Below are 18,475 nucleotides of genomic sequence, written 5' to 3' on the forward strand. Positions count from 1 at the left end.
CTGTACATGCATGACGGTGTGGTCAGGAACAGCTTCAAGTCCATTGTTAGGTTTGCTGATACTGATAGGCCAGATCACCAACAAGGAGAGCCCTACAGAGAGCGTTGTACCATCAGATCTACACACTCTGCAGGACTTAAACAGCAAAATGTGCAGAACCAGAGCTAGTATGATTATGAAGGATACTCATCACCTTAAAAATGGACTATTCAAGCTTCTGTGCTCAGACAAACATCTCTGTCAGCACAAGTCTAACATGAGAAAAAGCTTCTCTCCTCAGGTCATCGGGATGCTGAACTCTGTCCTCTGTATATCCTCATCCTCATCCTCCAACCTTTACATTGCCCTGCATATTTGCACTCAAGCATGTAAAGCATGTTACTATATAGTTTACCAACAGTGACATATGGGTAACACTTTATTTTACAGGTTTGTGACTACATAATCATTTTTCTATAACTATGTCTGTTATAAGCTGAGGTCCAGGGTCGCATGGTGATGCGTGTGTAAGACAAAACATCAACAATTGACAAACACTGATATATCCAAATTATGAGACCCAAAGAACATGCACTGCCTCTGGTGATTGCACCAACTGAAATGCAGTTTGGTGAGGAGTTCCCAAACCCTCAAATAGATAGAACAGAAACCTTTTGGTGTGGAACTCTATGCTATGTCCACCTAATATCAACTTATATTACCCCTGGCAATATAAGTATGTAAATGAGGAAGGTAGAGTGCATTTGGTCTGTGACCTGGGAGATGATGAGAATAAATTGCAGTTATTTTTATTGTAGGCTACTTTATATGATAACCTGTGTGCACCTTTGTAAGAAAGCAGAACAAAAATCCTGAATTATTTTGGTTTGATGAAAATGAGAAGTTTGACTGAGTGGCAAAGTATGGGCTAGTTTCATTTCTAAGGCTTGGAACATTAGGCAAACTAGACTGAATAATACACACACACAATATGAGATTGGTTTATTTGATGCATGTCAAATATGGAGGCATACAGAATATACTATTCATGTTTTCCTATAATATGTATACTTGGTCTCACACCTATGTGGATGGAATTTGATAGTCTGCCTTGTAGGCTGTTTGGGTATCTATTGATGCAAGATCCCTCTGATGGACCCACTCAATTTCCTACTGTTCTATTCCTGTTCCCCTCCCTTCCCCAACACCCAAATGTTTTTTCTGTGTCTTCAGCAACCCCCGTCACTGATCCCCTTGCTCCAGCCGTTGTTAACTCTGTGCCCGCAAGCACTCTCACTCTGGCCTCTGCCATCCCGCCCCTCCGCGGCCTATAAAGCCAGGCTTTCCAGTTCTGCACAGCCTCCAGTTCCACCACCGCTCCAGCCGACTCGCTTGTGGGTTCTCGCCCCCCGCACTGGCACACGGATGATTCCATCCTGCCACCACTACGATGCGGCAACAGACTGCTTCAGCCCTAGCTAGGACCAGGTCGTATATCCCCACATGCCTGCTCCCTACGTCTTAATTGCCTCATGTTTTTGTTTCATCCCTGCGTCTATGAGCCGCACATCTTACCGTTTCACACGCATCCCTCGCCCCTCGACCTTCATCCCTTCATCCCTTACCTCTCGACCTTCATCCCTCACCCCTTGACCCTCATCCCTTCATCCCTCGCCCCTCGACCTTCATCCCTTCATCCCTCACCCCTCGACCCTCATCCCTTCATCTCTAACCCCCGACCTTCGTCCCTTCATCCCTAACCCTCGACCCTCATCCCTCACCCCTCGACCCTCATTCCTTCATCTCTCGACCTTCATCCCTTCATCCCTCACCCCTCGACTCTCATCTCTTCATCCCTCACCCTTCGACCCTCAACCCTCACCCCTTCATCCCTCCCTTGATCCGTCCTTTATGAATCATCCTGGCTCTCCTCCGTCAATATTATTTGTTTACAGACTAATGGCCACAAAGACACAAAGACTTGAAACTCTGAAAGACAGACAACAGCATGTCTTTTAATATATTTTTGGCTGGACTGGCCATTGACCAGCCCTATAACCCCAAATGTCTGTCCAACTCTGACTGACTCACTGACTGAGTGATGAAGTTACACCATTGGTCGGATGGCTGAGTGTTGGAATTTCCCCACTGGCTGTTGCTCTTCGAAAATGATTCAGTTTTTTATTACGTCATCAGGGGGCATTTACAGCGCTTCCACAGTCATGTCTGCAGGCACCCAGCCTCTCAGCGGGACTAAGTGCATTCCCAAAATAAGTTTTAAAAACACATTTACTGGCTGAAGCGTCTCACACGGAGGCTTCGACACTGAGAGCACCAACCTGTGGAAGATACGCGGACACAGTCATGTTTCACATGTGGCACTAGTAAACAGGGTGCTGTAGGGCTATTAATACGTCACTTTATTAAGTTTAAATATTTTGTCAGGCGAGAAAGTAACCATAGATTCCCAATGTGTGGTCAGTTTATCAAAATAAAACCTGTTTGTGTCATGTTACATTTACGTGAGAAGAGAGGATCTGTGTGCCATCACCAGCGTAACTTATTGTTAATGTCCACGTGTTACATGTGTCTAGTGTCTTTCAAAATTTAGCAATTCCATGTTCATGGTAAATAAAATAAAAGCAATATAACAAATACATTTACGAATGCAAACTTCACACACATGGAACCTACTGTTTTGGGGTCATTTACACTCAGCATTAATGATTAACTTGATAGTTACTGCACTAAAAACTATTTTTCATGTTGTGGGTATAAATGTATAAAATATATTTTTTTATATAGTCTACATCCAAAATCTGGTGCAATGTATTTAATAATTATTATTTTAATTGTAATATTGTACAGCACCAAACTTGCAATGTCTATGTCTGATAGTAACCAGACAATGTACAAATTAAAATCCCCCTAGCATTTCATACACTGTCCAGCCTTATACTAGGTTGTGACTTTGTCTTGTTAAGAAATAAACTACAATGCTTTGTCTTTGGCAACTGATATTGGAACTAGGGATGTCAACGGTAAACTGTTAATCCATCAACCGCCAAGAATATTTTTGACCAGTTACACATGTTGGTCTATGGGTTAATTTACATACACACTCCGCTAGCAGCTAGACAATTACATGTTCACAACATCAGATATTCTTTTTGAATGCATAAAGTACCAGCGTAAAACCAACTTCTACTCAGAGTGTTGCATTATAGGTTGTTTGTAGCATTAATGTTGCAAGGCTAGCGAGTGTCTTAAAGTCTGTTTATAGTGAGTGTATTAGAGTTAGTCAACCCTAAAAGTGTTTTCTTAATCCAGTTTAACCTGCAGGAGTTTCTGAAGGCTCATGTAACGTGTTTTCCACCACGGAGGAAATAAATTCATGGCGAGTGAAAACAAGTCCAAAACGTCCTGGAACGTTTCTCCAAGGCTAACAGCTAGAGAAAATTTATTGGTTATAGTTATCGGTTAATGGATGTCGGTCTGTCTAAAGCAAAATTCACCGAAAGTGACATCCCTAATTGTAACCATAAATTAAATTAAGAAAACAAAGAAAACTTTGTGTGAGAGAATGTACAGCTTTCTAAACGAACGCCTTAGCATACACTTAGTTTGGAACTAATTAAAGAGAAAATAGTTGACATTCTGAAAAAATGATTTTAGTTCAGTTAGTTGAGTATATGAGCAGTTGTTTTACAGAGGAATTTCCTTAAAAGAACTGCTCCATTTAAATCCAATCATCCTGTTTATCCCCAAATATTTATTCATCATCATTCATTTATTATTGGAAACTTCATGTTGACTATAGTTTAATCTAGATATGAATTAACTGAGTGTAACAATTGGACACTGTCTCCATTTCCCCATACAATAAATACCAAATTACATAGTTCTTTTCCAGGAACCTTCCAATAAATATACAGTTACATATCAGTTCCTTTCTAGTATATTATAGGAAAATACTGCACCCAAAAAACTAAGTATTACAGACATTACATTTTTATACACTGGAAAAAGCCCACTTCAACACACTGGGCCATTACTGACTTTAGCATTTTGATACTTTTAGCACATTTATTTATCTTTTTTCTATTATTGTTCTAATTTCTATTTTTCTTTTTGCACACTAGCCTGTTAGCTCAGCCTCACAAGTCTGCCACTCTGCATTTCACTGCACATGTTGTATGGACATGTGACAAATTAAACCTTTTGAATTTTGAAAAATGTCACAGCCTGATTCTCTGAAACATCCACCCTCGTGGGTTCTGGAAGGCTGAAGTGAAATAGTCATACTAACATACATGTATGCACCTCAGCCCATTAACGTGGAAAGCCAAGTGACCCCAAAGTGTCCTGTTCACAGCATCTGAGCTCTGAAAGCATCTTTGTTCCCAAGCATGCAGTTTCAGTTAAATGGTGAGATGTTTAGAAGAAACAAATTCATCCCAAGGCAGTTCAATAATGAGCAACAAATTAGCACTGGTTGTGAGCACCGCTCTGAGTCGAGTCTGATGAAGTGATGAACAACCGTCTCTCTCTTCTCTGGCAGTCTCATGTCCTTGGTGTGGAGAATGTGCTATCTGCTCTCCTCTTTGTGGAATCAGAATTTCCAAAATGTCATGTGTTTTATGTCCTTTAATTTTTGGTTCTTAAGCTTAATAACCATCTATCCTCCCTTTCCTTTGCCTCACCCCTCACTTCAACCCTCTCCTCCTCTGCAGTTAAGTGGTCTGTTTGATGGAACGCCTTGCTGGAGGATAGCTTTCTTCTTGCTTCTCTTGCCCACTGTCCTCTTCATCCTTCACTCATACCTTCTCCTCATCCCTTCTCAATTTAGACTATTCCTCCAATCTACCTCACTGCTTTCTTCCTGTTGTTTTTTTCTCTGCTCTGCTGTTTGTTCCTCTCCTCACCCTCCTGTTGTCTCTAATAGCCACCTCAGTGCTCTATAGTGGGCACACAGCTCTCCTCTGCCATGTGGTGGTGGCTGCTGGGTGTATTGAGCTGTGCGCTGCTGGCGGTGGTCGTCATCTTCTTCCTGACCACCGGGCAACGCTACAAGGTGTTCAGCGAGAAGTGCCTAAGGCCACCAGGACCGTTGGTCATCGACAGCAAACAGAGGGAAAAAAGGCTGAAGAGAGGTAAGAAAGGTTTCTGATACAGAGTCTTGTGTCTCTTGAGGATGTTAAAGGACGAGTTCACAATGTTTTTAAGTCTCTCAGAACAACAATCAGGTGCCCAAAGGAAGTTAGTCTTTTTAGGGAAAAATCCCTCCCTTGTATCTCAATGGACAGTGTTTTTCTGTTCAGCTCCAATGGAAGTATAGTGACAAAAAGAGGGACACTGGCACTAAAAAGACTGTAATGTTGAAAGATATCTGCTTGATTTGACTCATTTGTACAGCTGAAGCTTCATATCAGCTTCAAATAAACTTTTAAATTCATTTTTGACAGAAGGAGGACTGTGGATTTTGGCCCCCATCACTTAGATTGTAAGTGCATTATGAAGGGATCTTCTGATGGTCAGTATGAACAGGAGGAATGATTACAGCAAGAAAAACCTGTTTGAATGTTCATTTGAGCACCTGACTATTGTTTTGGGGCAGACTTGAAAAATTGTGACCCCATCCTTTAATCTGTTTACAAGAGCTATGTATGATCCTTCAACATCCAACTAATGAATGACTAGAAGATTCATACCTGTTACATAAACACAAGTGTAGAACAAGGATTTTGTGTTCCATCTCGTCATTTGGAGTTGCACTAAGAAGGGATCACTTCATGGCCAATATGAAGACGAACAATCACAGTAGCTAGTAATTCTTTGACTGTGTTGAGAAGCTAATGCAGCATGTAACTCCACATGACTGTGGAGTGGATTCACCATAATGTGAAAAAAAGACTTTGTTTTCTTTCCTCAAAGTCATCACAACTTGATATCAATCAGAATAATGTCAACCTGGTTCTTATATCCCTGGAACCCTGACAATCTCCTCTATCCATTCATATTTGGATATTTGTGCTGTATTGAAAATTTCTGGACATAAAGACAAGATAGTGCAAAATTTCAATTTTTGTTTTTTTTCCTATAAAAAGTCTCCTAAAGCATGTATAATACTACTCACATGCAAAATGGTGTCATTTTGACATGCCTGGCTGTCATATAGTGACTATGTCGTATGCCTATAAATAAAGGGAAGTAAAAACAAACAAAAACATTACAGTTGTTTTACAGAATCTGAACCTGTTCTTTAACCAGAGTTAGAAGTAAGAAAAGCCTCAGCTAAAATATTACTCACAGTCATTTATGGATCACTGTACGAGCCTATTGGGCACAGGATAGGGGTCAGGAGACCCTAAGCCTGCACCTTTGCAGGAAGTGACCATTATTAATTTTTCTCTTTGGAAATTCAACGGGTTCAATTTAAATGTAGAGATGACCTTTAATACTTCAGAGTTATGGTTCTTCTGCAAAATGACTGTGAGCATTGTGTTTCTGAGTGAAGTCTTGCTGCTAGGAAGGAGGGGGCTTTCTACATGTCTGTTCCCAGGGGCCCATTATGTCATTATCTGTCCATGCTTACATCAGAAAGCTCAGTTAAAGTTAGCCATTACAGTATTTGTACATAGTCAGTTCTCTGTTGGATCTTTTTGACTGCAGATATAGTCTCTGAGAGTTGTGATTCCATTGAAAAAATGAATGGTTCTTGAGACACAGCTTGTCAAACCTTCCACCATTGTGATTTTGAACTGTAACCTCTGCTCACCTGCAGGATTTCATGTGGACCGTGTTCCCCCTGCTCTGGATGCTGTGGTGATTGGTAGCGGTGTGGGAGGTTTGACAGCAGCAGCGCTTTTGTCCAAAGCTGGGAAAAGAGTTGTAGTTCTGGAGCAACATGATCAGGCTGGAGGCTGTACACACACCTTCCAGAATAAGGGATTTGAGTTTGATGTGGGTAAGATGCCGAAGCACACAAACAAACAAATACCAACACGTATCTTTTATTTTCCTGGAGCTGCAGTGCACCTTCTCTTCCAGCTGGTGGAAGATAGTTATGCTGTGTTCAAATAAAGGTCCATGATGCATGTTTTATCTTTGCCTTATATTCAAAAAAGACTGACAACTAAATAAAAGAATAACTGCAACTTTTTAATCTCAGTCTGAATAACTTGTATACTAATATGTAGGGTTGTTTTGTTTTGTTTTGTTTTTTACAAATTTGACATTTTTATAAATTTGCATTTAGGACATTCAATTTCTCAAAGCACTGTTAACTAAAAGAGCACAATTGAACTTGAACACATACATTATTGTTGTGAGTTAAAACCGAGCATAATGAGCCATGAATGTGACGAGGACAGTGTAACAGTTCAAACCACAAATATGTTGTACCATCATGTCCTGCAGTTCACTGTAATGCTAAAACTCATGGTGTCAAACAAAGCTCTGTTTCTGTCTGAACCAAACCCCACTGAACAGTCTCACAAAGCTGTGCCTGTCAAAACATAAGTACAGCCTTTGATCAACTGCAGGAGTTGATTGGATGTGGATGTGATTATGATTTATGTGATTTGTAAGTTGCTTATCAGGAATAATGACTTGTTTTTTTACAACAAAAGTACAAATACAGAAACACAGTTTAGGAACGCCAAACACTGAAGCCTGGCAGGTATCATGAAGAAAAAAAAAAGATAGTAATTTGTCCACATGAAGTAATTAATCATGCTCTGAAATTAATTCATGGGTACAAATGAATACATGTGTGCTCTTTTGTGCACAGAACATAATTTAAAATCATATTTGTTCAATTGGTTTATCAATCATTCAAAGTTATTTGTATACTGCCTTTCTTAAAGGTTAGTGCTCTATAGTGGCATATGCAGCATGTACAGTATATATAGTACTGCTGAAACAAAATTTCATTAGTGTAGCATCACAACTGTAAAAAAAAAGTGTAGAGGGGTCAAGGACAAATGTGTTAAATGCCATGATCCAAGGATCTGAAAGAAGCAATTAAGTATTCTAGGCGCATCAGTACCAAAACACTGTTTAAGAGTAGAGTAGCCACAACAACCCATAACTAAGTTACTGTAAGTTGTCAACCCACAGACAATTTAATGTAACATGCACACTATCTTTTCTACTTTCTCATGACACCTGCTAGCTCCCTAAATGAATACTCCTCCCATACTGACCAGAACACCCACAATCTGTAACTTCACTTTCTATTGCTACAGTAATTTGGAGCAAATTATAGAGTTCAAATTACTAATTTTTATAATCTGAAGGTGCAACTTCCTACTTTGTGCACATAAATAATTTGTGCAAATAAATGATAATGAAGATTTCTCTACCTCACTCATTAACAATTAGTTTTCTGTCCTCTGGTGGCCATTAGCAGACACGGCAATATTTACAGACTCATTCACTCTGCAAAACCACTGCACTGTGTAAGGTGCTCTATCCCAGCTCTCACAGTGGGGGGTCTTTGGTTCATCGTTGAACAGTCTGAAAATTCTGAGTCTTGGAAAACTTTATTGCTATAATAAAAATATTGCAAAAATACCAACACAAATGTTGTATAGGGATAAAATGGACAATGAGTATACAGTAAAGGCAGATATTACTACAATACAGAAGGCAATGAACTTTATTACAGCTTAGCTTCATTGTCAAATTGTCATATTAGACATGGAAAGGGAAACTCTGAAATAACTAATTAATACAAGGGTACTGATTTAGCTACTCTTATAAATACTCAGAAAGTTGTTCTGTTATTCATTTTTAAAGTGTTAATTACATTTTGTCAATTTAACCCAGGGATCCATTACCTGGGCCAGCTTCATGAGAACAGCCTGCTGAGGGTTGCCCTGGATCAGATCACAGAGGGACAGTTGCAGTTCACACAACTGGAGCAGCACTTTGATACGCTGGTCTTGGGTCAGCCTGAACAGCGCAGGTAGGGCAGGTCTTTTACATGATAAGTATTGCTCAGTTTCATTCTTAATTCATTCATTGCTTCATGTGTTTTTGCATTTCCACACATTTGAGAGTGTTAACAGAGAGCTATTAATCCTACCTGGCTTCAACCTCATCAAAACAATTCCCACCATCTCTAACCCATCCTCCTCTTCTCTGTTATTCTCAGGGAGTACCATATCCATGCAGGGAAGACTGAGATGGCAGATAGCTTGAAGAAACAGTTCCCAGGGGAGGAGGAGGCCATCGATGAGTTCATGAGATTGATGAAGGTAGAGAGGGAGGGAGGTACTTATGGATGGATATGTGATCAAAGGAGACAGTAAGAGCTTGATAAATCAATAAAGTTGTCAGAATCTATGTCAAAGCCATGGTATCATCTATCTGATACTTTAAGCGGTGCTTTGAGCTAAATACTAAACATTTAGCAGGTATAATGTTTATCATGGTCACAATCTTAATTTAGCATGTCATTATACCAGCTTCTGCTAATTGGCACTAAACACAAGATATAGCTGAGGCTGATGGGAATGTCTTAAGCTTTGTAGGTATGTGGTGATAAATCAAAGTATTTGACAAATTAAAAATTTGACCTGCTGATGGCGCTAGATGAGTGTTGATGAGTGCGCTGAATGTTTGTACTAAATTTCATGACAGTCCATGGAATAGTTGTCAAGACTTTTCACCAAAAAAACCCCAAAATTATTCATCAGTCATGGTGGCATTAGTGAAAAATTAAGAGGATCATAGTTGAGATATTTCAATCTGGACCAAAGTGGTGGACCAACTGACAGATATTGCCATTCCCAGAAATTGGTCCAATCCAAAAAAATTCATGACAATCCAATATGTCTCCTTTGACAAAATGGATAAACATGAAAAGCCCCACAAGGCTTAAGTCTGGGTCTGCGACTTTTAGTCTTTACGTTACAACCATGACTTTTCACAGTATTTATTTTCACTCATATGCAGACAGCATTCAACTCTATATAGGTAACTGTTTTTTGCCTTTACATTCTAATCATTTTGAAGTTGTTTACAGTTAGTGTAAAACACTTTAAGCAGCATATCTCATATGAAAGATGTTATGTAAGTAAAGTATATCATCATGATAATGATTTTTAAATGTGCCTGCATGCCCTCCTCTTGCAGCTAGCTTCGCAGAGGACTCCACTTATCGCCACCTTGAAGATCATACCATACTGGCTGGTTAACTTCCTGATCCGGACTGGCCTATTATATTGCATATCTTCAGTGTTCCGCCTAGCAGCAACCAATCATTCAGAAATAATGTCCCGCCTCACCCACAACAAGGACCTGCAGGCACTATCTGCCTACCTGTTCTATGGTGCTGGACATACAGAAACACATAAGCATCATAGATCACACACATGCTGTACACCCTCTTCACTCTTCTGTATCATGTCATTTTCTTTAAGGTGTCCCTCCTAAAGAGTCCAGCTTTCTCATCAATGCTCTCCTTCTTCACCACTACAAGCGTGGTGCATACTACCCACGGGGGGGCGCCAGTGAGTTTGCCTTTCACATCATCCCTGTCATTCAGCAGGCAGGCGGTGCTGTGCTGGTCAGGGCCCCTGTACAACGCATCCTGCTCAACCAGCAAGGGAAGACCTATGGTGAGACAGGGAGGGGGAGACTGATTGTGGAAAGAAAAGTGTGCACAGCTTGTTATGTTCATGGAAGTCTTTGACTCATTGTTTAGATCTTAGTCTTTTGGGGCAAGTCCAAGTCAAGTCAGAAGCCTTCATAAGCAAATTGTAAGTCAGTCACAAGTCTCTCAGTTCTTTGAAGACCTATTTTATTGTTCCAGGATTCGACAAAAGTCAAACTTGATTTTTTTTTTTTTTATTTCAACCAGGTCATTAGGTGGTCAAGTCAGTAGTCCCATCCAAGTCAAGTCTCATGCCTCAATTTTGTGACTTAAGTATGACTCCCGTCTACAGCTATGTCATGTTACTATAACCAATTAGTGGGGGATACTACACAATCTGTTAATATAACCACCAAAAAGTGAGCTTTGGCTATGCAGTATTGACAATATTGCTGCACCATAAATACCAGTGTGATCAAAAATATTAGCTCTTCTTACTTGTTGGATACAAAAAATAAACTGGGAACTTTCCATTATTTTGGTGGATGTTAAAAGTATTTCTACATGGAGAACTTTTGGCATCTCTGGAACTTGGTCATGTTGACAGTAATCAGAACACATGTTGCCAGAAGTGGGGATTTTGACAGGTTCACTGTGACAGGCTGGTTGTGGTCAGGCATGAATTAGGAGTGGTTAACTTTGTTGACAAGTCCATCCATTATCCCCATCTTTAAGACACCTGTCTCAAATGTTTAAAGGTGTTTAGGTTTGAATTTTTTATTGTATGTAAGGAACCACTCTATGATTCCTTATAAGCTACCCCAAGCAAGGAACATTAAAAAGAAGCTTTCTATGTGTGCTCTAATATAAAAATTTTGACTCCCTACCTCGCAATGCTGAATGCCTCTGCTGTGTGTGTGTGGATGTGATAGGTGTGACAGTGCTTAAAGGACAAGAAGAGATTGAGGTCCATGCCCCTGTTGTCATTTCCAACGCTGGAATCTTCAACACCTTCCAGAAGTTTCTGCCTCAGCACATACAGGACAAACCAGGTATTCAACCATGGACTAATTTGACTCCAGCCATTCGTCTGTACACTGCATTTTTTTCTCATTTGTTGTCATTTTCTAGCACATATTTCCTGTAACATCTCTCTGTTGGTTATTGCACTTTCTCCTGACTGTCTATGTGTGTGTAGAGATCCAGTCACTGTTGGGTATGGTGCGCCATGGTATGGGTTCCTTCTTGGTCTTTGTTGGTCTGGATGGAACCAAAGAGGAGCTTGACATTGTTTCCACCAATTTTTGGATGTATAAAGACAATGACTTGGACTCATTGTAAGCTTTTTATTTCTTTTCATTGCTCTCTCTCTCCTTGTATTCTTATACTCTTCATCTTCATTTCTACTACAGACTTTCATGGTGCTTTTTGCCAAATGTATCTACAAGGTTCAATCCATCTACATCTGATATTCTTAATTTTTACACCCATTTATCTATTCCATTTCATTTCAACAACATATTTCATGTTACTTTAATACATTATTGTCTCCATTTTAGTACCGTTCAAATTGTATGGATTTAGCAGCTGATGTTCTGCTTAATTAATGTATGTGTGTGTCGGATTGCTTGTGTGCAGAATGGAGAAATACTCTTCTCTGAGCAGAGAGCAGGTATTGGGGAACATTCCCATGATGTTCATTACCTTTCCATCTGCCAAAGATCCCACAGCCAACATCAGACACCCAGGTAACACACTTTCACATGTATGCAAATGCTGGTTCCCACAGGGTGGATGCTCCAGTCTTGAGCATGTGTTTTTACATTACCTGTCACCCAACAAAAGATTTTAGTTAGCTAATGCCTCGAGAAATAACACAAGGTTACTGCTGTAGGTAGCTAGTTAGTTGGGCATGCTAATCTTTGCAATTTTAGGTTAGAGCAGATAAACACTCAGTTTAATCGATATCTTACACTTCTGTTTGCTTCTTGATTTTATAAGACAAGATACAACCCTCCAAACTTGTCCGAGTAATGCACCTGAGAGAGCCCCAGAACTCTGATTCAACATGTGGAGAAGTCCAAAGCTTCACAGGCCTGTCATGTATAGTTGTGGTTTCTAAGCTATGACTGGACAATCACTGTTCAGGGTTGGGGTTTAATGACGGGTCAGTTGCCTGTAAAGGATCTTGCAGGGTGATCTGTCTTGAAGCTCTACCCGGTGTGGTAGATTTTGGATATTATCAGCCAGACTAAATATTCTTGCAGATTTTAGGATGTCAGACACACAAGTAAATAATTCCAGTTTTATGTTGGAGGCATCCTACAGTATATGGAAGCTTTCAAATACCTTGATATGACTGTGGGGTGTGACAGCTTGTCCAATCAGTTTATGCAACTAATGTTAAGGTTATGTTGGAGAATGTTCTCTGGCGGCTGTGGATGGTGCCTTTCCAACAGCAGGCAACCCATTGGATTGACAATCTTTCTCGTTGTTCAAAAATAGCATTGCGCCAAAAATACTCCATTGGTATGGGTGAGATCCTATAGGTATTGCCAGAAAATTAAATCTGACCCAGTTTGAAGGCTTATTAGATGCCAAAATACACAGAAGTTACACTTCTTTGAGGCCGTTCTACAGTTTAAAGTACAGCAGCAATAATCTTCTCCTTTGCCTGAACACTTAGGTAAATTAGCACAATTACGCAGGAAGTTATTCTACCCACAATCCCACAATCAACTTTTTTGAAGGATAACCCAGTAGTTCTTTCAAGAAGATATAAATATACTGAAACATCTGCATCACTTTTCATTTATTGACCTTCCTATCTCCCTGCAGGTAAGTCCTGTATGACTTTGCTAACCATGGCTCGCTATGAGTGGTTTGAGGAATGGGAGGGGACAAAGCTTGGCAAGAGGGGACAGGAGTACGTGGATCTGAAAAACAGCATGGCCCAAGAGCTGCTGGACTGGGCCCTAACCATCTTCCCTCAATTGCGAGACAAGGTGTGTAGCTTTATAGCATCTGTCAGCTCTTTGTTTTGGTTTTCTGGCCAGCACCATTATTGTTCTGGTTCAGTCTCACCACTCTCATAAACCTTGTTTCCAGCAGCAGCAGTCAGTGGTTTTCTGTGAAAAAGCTCTGATAAACTCACTATATGCTACCTGTTCAGCACCAAACAGAACACAAATAAAATTGGCAACTAGCAACTGAACACAGTGGAGCATTTAGCAGCTATAGAGCCAGATATTTCCCTCAGGAGTTGTTGAAAACTGAAACAGAGCAAAAGAGGGGTGAATATTTGACTAACATTCGTCAGTTGGCCAGAACACCTGATTCTAAATGAAATCTTATGTTGCCCTGTGTCTGCTGGATGTATATATAAGCAGTTGTTTGCTAAACAAGTTAATAGGGTGGCAATGAATGTCATGTTTTCCGTTTGTTCTGCTACCCTCAAGGAGCCAGTTTTAATTTATTGTGTTACTGAAGTGAAAAGAATCCAAACCAAATCAATGTGACACAGTTGGAAAGCAATTACCGATGTAAAATATTGCTGCAAAAAAAAAGAAGTGGCTACAATTCTTGACTGATATCATCTACTGCAAATGTACTTTTGTCTACAAATATAATGTATATGTGTGTGTATTTGTTAAGGTGGTCATGGTGGACGCAGCTACCCCTTTAACTAATGTCCACTATTTGGGCGCTCCAAGAGGCGAGATGTATGGTGCTGAGCACAACTTGGAGCGCTTCAACCCAGAAACAGTTGCAAGGACACGAGCACAGACACCGATCAATGGGCTCTACCTAACAGGTGACCTGACCAACAGTCTCATCTGGTCTGATTGCTACCAAGACTGACACATGTGCTCATTGTTTGTGTGTGTGCTTGTTTGTGCGCAGGTCAGGATGTATTCTGTAACGGCATGGCTGGGGCTCTGCATGGTGGACTGCTCTGCGCCTCGGCTGTCCTCAATCAGATCCTCTATATTGACCTTCTAGCACTGAAGACCCGCCTCAAAAATAAATAGGCCAATCATAGGACATCATAATTTGTTCGCCAAACCCCTTCCCCAAACAGCAATTGTCCAGTCATAGTTTAATAATTATAACTAGACATGACAAGCCTGTCAAGCTTTCTCCACATGCCAAAGTGGTGTCCATGAGGCCAAAATCAAAAACACAATAGCAAGTGTAAAGAGTAGATTAAACAGTGTAATAATCTGTTCCGCAAACGTTCCACAGTGGTTATTCCTCATCCTCTTGCAAGATTAAAGTGAAACTTACTGTGAAAATACTAACAATTATGTGCTGAGCAGCTAAACAGGGTTTTGTTAGAACAAAAAACAGTCTGATCTTACATTAGATACTTAAATGTTTACAATCTCTACTCTACAATACAAGAACAATGTTTTCTTCTTTATTTCAATGTCTTCTACATGGATCATCAGCTGGTGAGAATGTGCCTGGGGCATGCAGCATAGCCTCAGTCTTTTAGTGCAAAATCATGTATGTAGTCATTAAGTGCATATTTGGGATGTCTTTTTACAAGTTTCTTGTTTTATACTGAGTCAGCTGGAAACATTAGCCAGTTAGAGACAGCCTTTTAAACCAACTCTTAGAGCGAACATTACCTTCCAGTGACAATTGAAGAAGCTGCTTTTATCTACATCTGTCTGAAATCAAGGACCCATTGTTTCAAAAATTAAAAAGAACTTTGTGTGTTAAATCTACCACCATTATTATGTACTGTATATGTGCCATGTGAGAACAGAAAGCTTGACAGGCTTAGCGACAGTAACTAAGGGGTGGCCAACAGTCAATTATACCCTCATCCATACTTCCATGTTCCACACTTGCTTTTGGGTTCAAAAAGTCATTGTTTGAGTATAGCCTAGAGAAACGAAGTCTTGTAATGCATGTCATCCATTTGCCAATGAAAGAGTCAAGCCAGGTTCCACGTCTGCTTTCATTTTGCAGCGTGTTTTTCTTGAGGATTTTAAAACATGGGTACATAGTTTGGTTGAGAGCCAAAATCAACCGTGGTTAGCTGTATGACTTCACCAGACTATAAAATGGTGCTTCCACAGTATCTGAAATTGTTTAAATAGTCCCATGAAAACCATAGGTTTGTTTACATGGCTGCTAATGCAGTGATCAAAAATAGGAACAAACATAGATGGTAAAAGTTATGTGTGAACATAAATAAAGGTATTGAGATGAATAGAAAGAGTATGTGTTTAGTCTTCATTTCTTACAATTAGAGTTACCACCAGACCTCAGACTTACAATCTTTGTCTGTTAGCAAACAGGCCATACATGGTTTGACAAAATAATCTTAACTCAAAGTGTACTTACAAGCTTTTGCAGCACTTTCAACAGCACCTCATCTCCATCAGCGAAAGACATTGTTTTCTCATACAGTAGTTAGCTAGTAAGTGTTTTTTCCACTTCACAAGGTGAAGGATAAACTTTAACAATCCAGTCCAGACATGGTATTTTAAGTTTTTTTCTGACCTGTGCATTCATGTACTGTACAAACTGTTGAATCCTAACATGAACATACGCAAGAAAAACAGTAACACTGTATAAAATATTGGCACTGTCTCTACTGTGTTGCTGCAATGATACAACCAGTGAAAAGTCATTAACCTGTGATCCACATTACATTTTCTTTTTATTAATTTGACACTGTTTATTAAGAGATAATATGTTTTTATAACTCACAAATGTATAGATACATCCCTATACCTATACACATTGCCACAGCACCACCAATACAGATGATATATTTATTATCTGCATGGCTAAATACCACTTAGGGCAAATGGGAAAACCTATTAAACTGTATATTAGAATTGTAATTTGGTTGAGCTGACTCTTTTAGAGATAAGATACAGAAACAATCATTGGCAGACTTCCTGAAACCTTTACTGTTTCTCTTTCACTTACATTGTTATCTGCAAAATGCCACACGCTCTAAATTTTTTGGCACCTAGAACATGAAGCGGTCTGGAGATTCGAACTTGATCCAATAATAGTGCTCATTTATTTATTTGTATTCTTTGTTTCATTTGGAATTCCACCAACTGCATGAATCTCCTCCACTATTTGAACTGACCACATACCATTCACAACTAGCAATATCATGCACATGCAGTATATACAGCAACACCTCAGCTTACAGCAAAGCTGGCACAGAGCTAAAGCGCAGGGGTGGACTTACAAGAAACAGGAGAGGCAAGATATAACATAATGAAGCATAATTACATCCTTGAACAGATTACACAGAAAGCTACTGTTGTTTGTTCTTCATCCGTCAGTTAACAGCTTCTTATAAACCTCTTTAATTTCCTATGTGATTACACAATCATAGATTTTCTTATACACTTAAATTACTGTAATTTTTTATCTTAGCTGTGCAATTTGTGTAGTTTTTCTTATTATGCCTTGTGATTTTATATAATCTATTTCAGAAAACTAGCTTACAGTTATATAGGCAATCCTTTTTAAATGATCAGGAAACTAAGGTAGCAGAAGATAAATGCAGCACTGAGAATTTCATTATTATTGTTTTGTTATGTCTTTATCATCACATCACATTATATAGATATAATGTTATATAAAACAAATAGTTTATGAAGCTCTTACAATCTGGAGTCATGTGTTACACATTTTGGAAACATATGACTTATGGTGACCACAGTTTTATTATGTTCATATCTGTCATAGCCTTGTCAAACTTACTCTGGTAAAATTTCCCCACACAAATATTTTTATCTTCTTCTACAAATGATCTATTACATTTAATAGAAACTGTGGTGATGTTAATACACATTATATTTAAATTGAAACTTTGCAGTATTTATCAATCACAATATTGTTATTATTAATTAATGATGGAGATAGATACCTGAACATTATGTGCCATTTATTACTTATAGAATATTTATTTATTTTATTTTTATTGATACTGACCCATAATTACTTTACACTTCTTATAGTTCAAGTTCACCCAACAGCAAGTGTGCTCACAAACACATAAACAGGCTGGTTTTGTAGGTGTATCAAACATTTTAAATTTTACACAGAACTAATGTTCAGAGTCTCGTACTGAACCAGAACATGTATGCATATTTTCAGAAAAGCCAGCTAAGGACTCACAGCATGAAAGGTTATATCAGTGATTCACACTGAAGTTGTGTGAAGTTTCAGCAACACAGTTTTAGTTTTAGTTGCAACAATACAGAGACAACAAGACAATATAAGACAAGAAACATATCTACTGTATGTTTATGGTGCTAAGGAGAAACAGCAGTGAAGCTAGGCATGTAAGGTGTGTAGTAGTCAGACATTGTGGCCATGATGGTAACAGTGTCACTGTTATGGGTGAGATCGGGGCCCTTTGCACTGCCTCTGACAAACATTGTGTTTGTGTTTTTGGACATCTCATGAAAAAAGGTAGTGGGGGATTCTACTTTCATCATTACCATGGTTACCCAGCACTACACATAATATGCACAGGTATTTGTTTATCTATAATATTTAAACAAACAAAACAATGTTTTAAATGGAGTTCACTGTAATATCTTAATTTATCCTCGAGATCTTCCAGTGAGCCAGGGTTGCATGTTCAGAAATCTGAAATATTTAAAATCATACAGCAATATGCAGTATGTGGACCTACCTGGCTGTTCTTACCTGGGATGAACACCTCTGAGGGATGACTGGAAGCTCTGGCTGTCAGGCATGAAAGTGCCCTACTTATATAGCTGATGGTGGACAGAACCTGTTTCTGCAGAAAGTCTCCCTTCAAAAAAAATGAATATCAGTTTACACAACTGTCATCACCTATTCCTTTCAATCCATGCACACACACGTCTATTTTTCATT

The 18,475-nt window shown here is 39.2% G+C and overlaps 1 protein-coding gene across 1 annotated transcript; it reads left to right on the forward strand.

Annotated features, from left to right (window-relative positions):
• The first annotated feature begins 4,568 nt into the window (after positions 1-4,568).
• LOC137201113 (all-trans-retinol 13,14-reductase-like) lies at positions 4,569-15,795 on the forward strand. Its single transcript, XM_067616008.1, has 12 exons — positions 4,569-5,132; positions 6,764-6,946; positions 8,812-8,950; positions 9,140-9,242; positions 10,123-10,318; positions 10,410-10,607; positions 11,515-11,634; positions 11,781-11,919; positions 12,221-12,330; positions 13,421-13,587; positions 14,237-14,396; positions 14,486-15,795. The coding sequence occupies exons 1-12, from the start codon at positions 4,967-4,969 to the stop codon at positions 14,611-14,613; spliced, it is 1,809 nt and encodes a 602-aa protein (XP_067472109.1). The 5' UTR covers positions 4,569-4,966; the 3' UTR covers positions 14,614-15,795.
• The last annotated feature ends 2,680 nt before the right edge of the window (positions 15,796-18,475 follow it).

This window comes from Thunnus thynnus, chromosome 17 (assembly GCF_963924715.1).
Source record: "Thunnus thynnus chromosome 17, fThuThy2.1, whole genome shotgun sequence".
Taxonomy (NCBI): domain Eukaryota; kingdom Metazoa; phylum Chordata; class Actinopteri; order Scombriformes; family Scombridae; genus Thunnus; species Thunnus thynnus.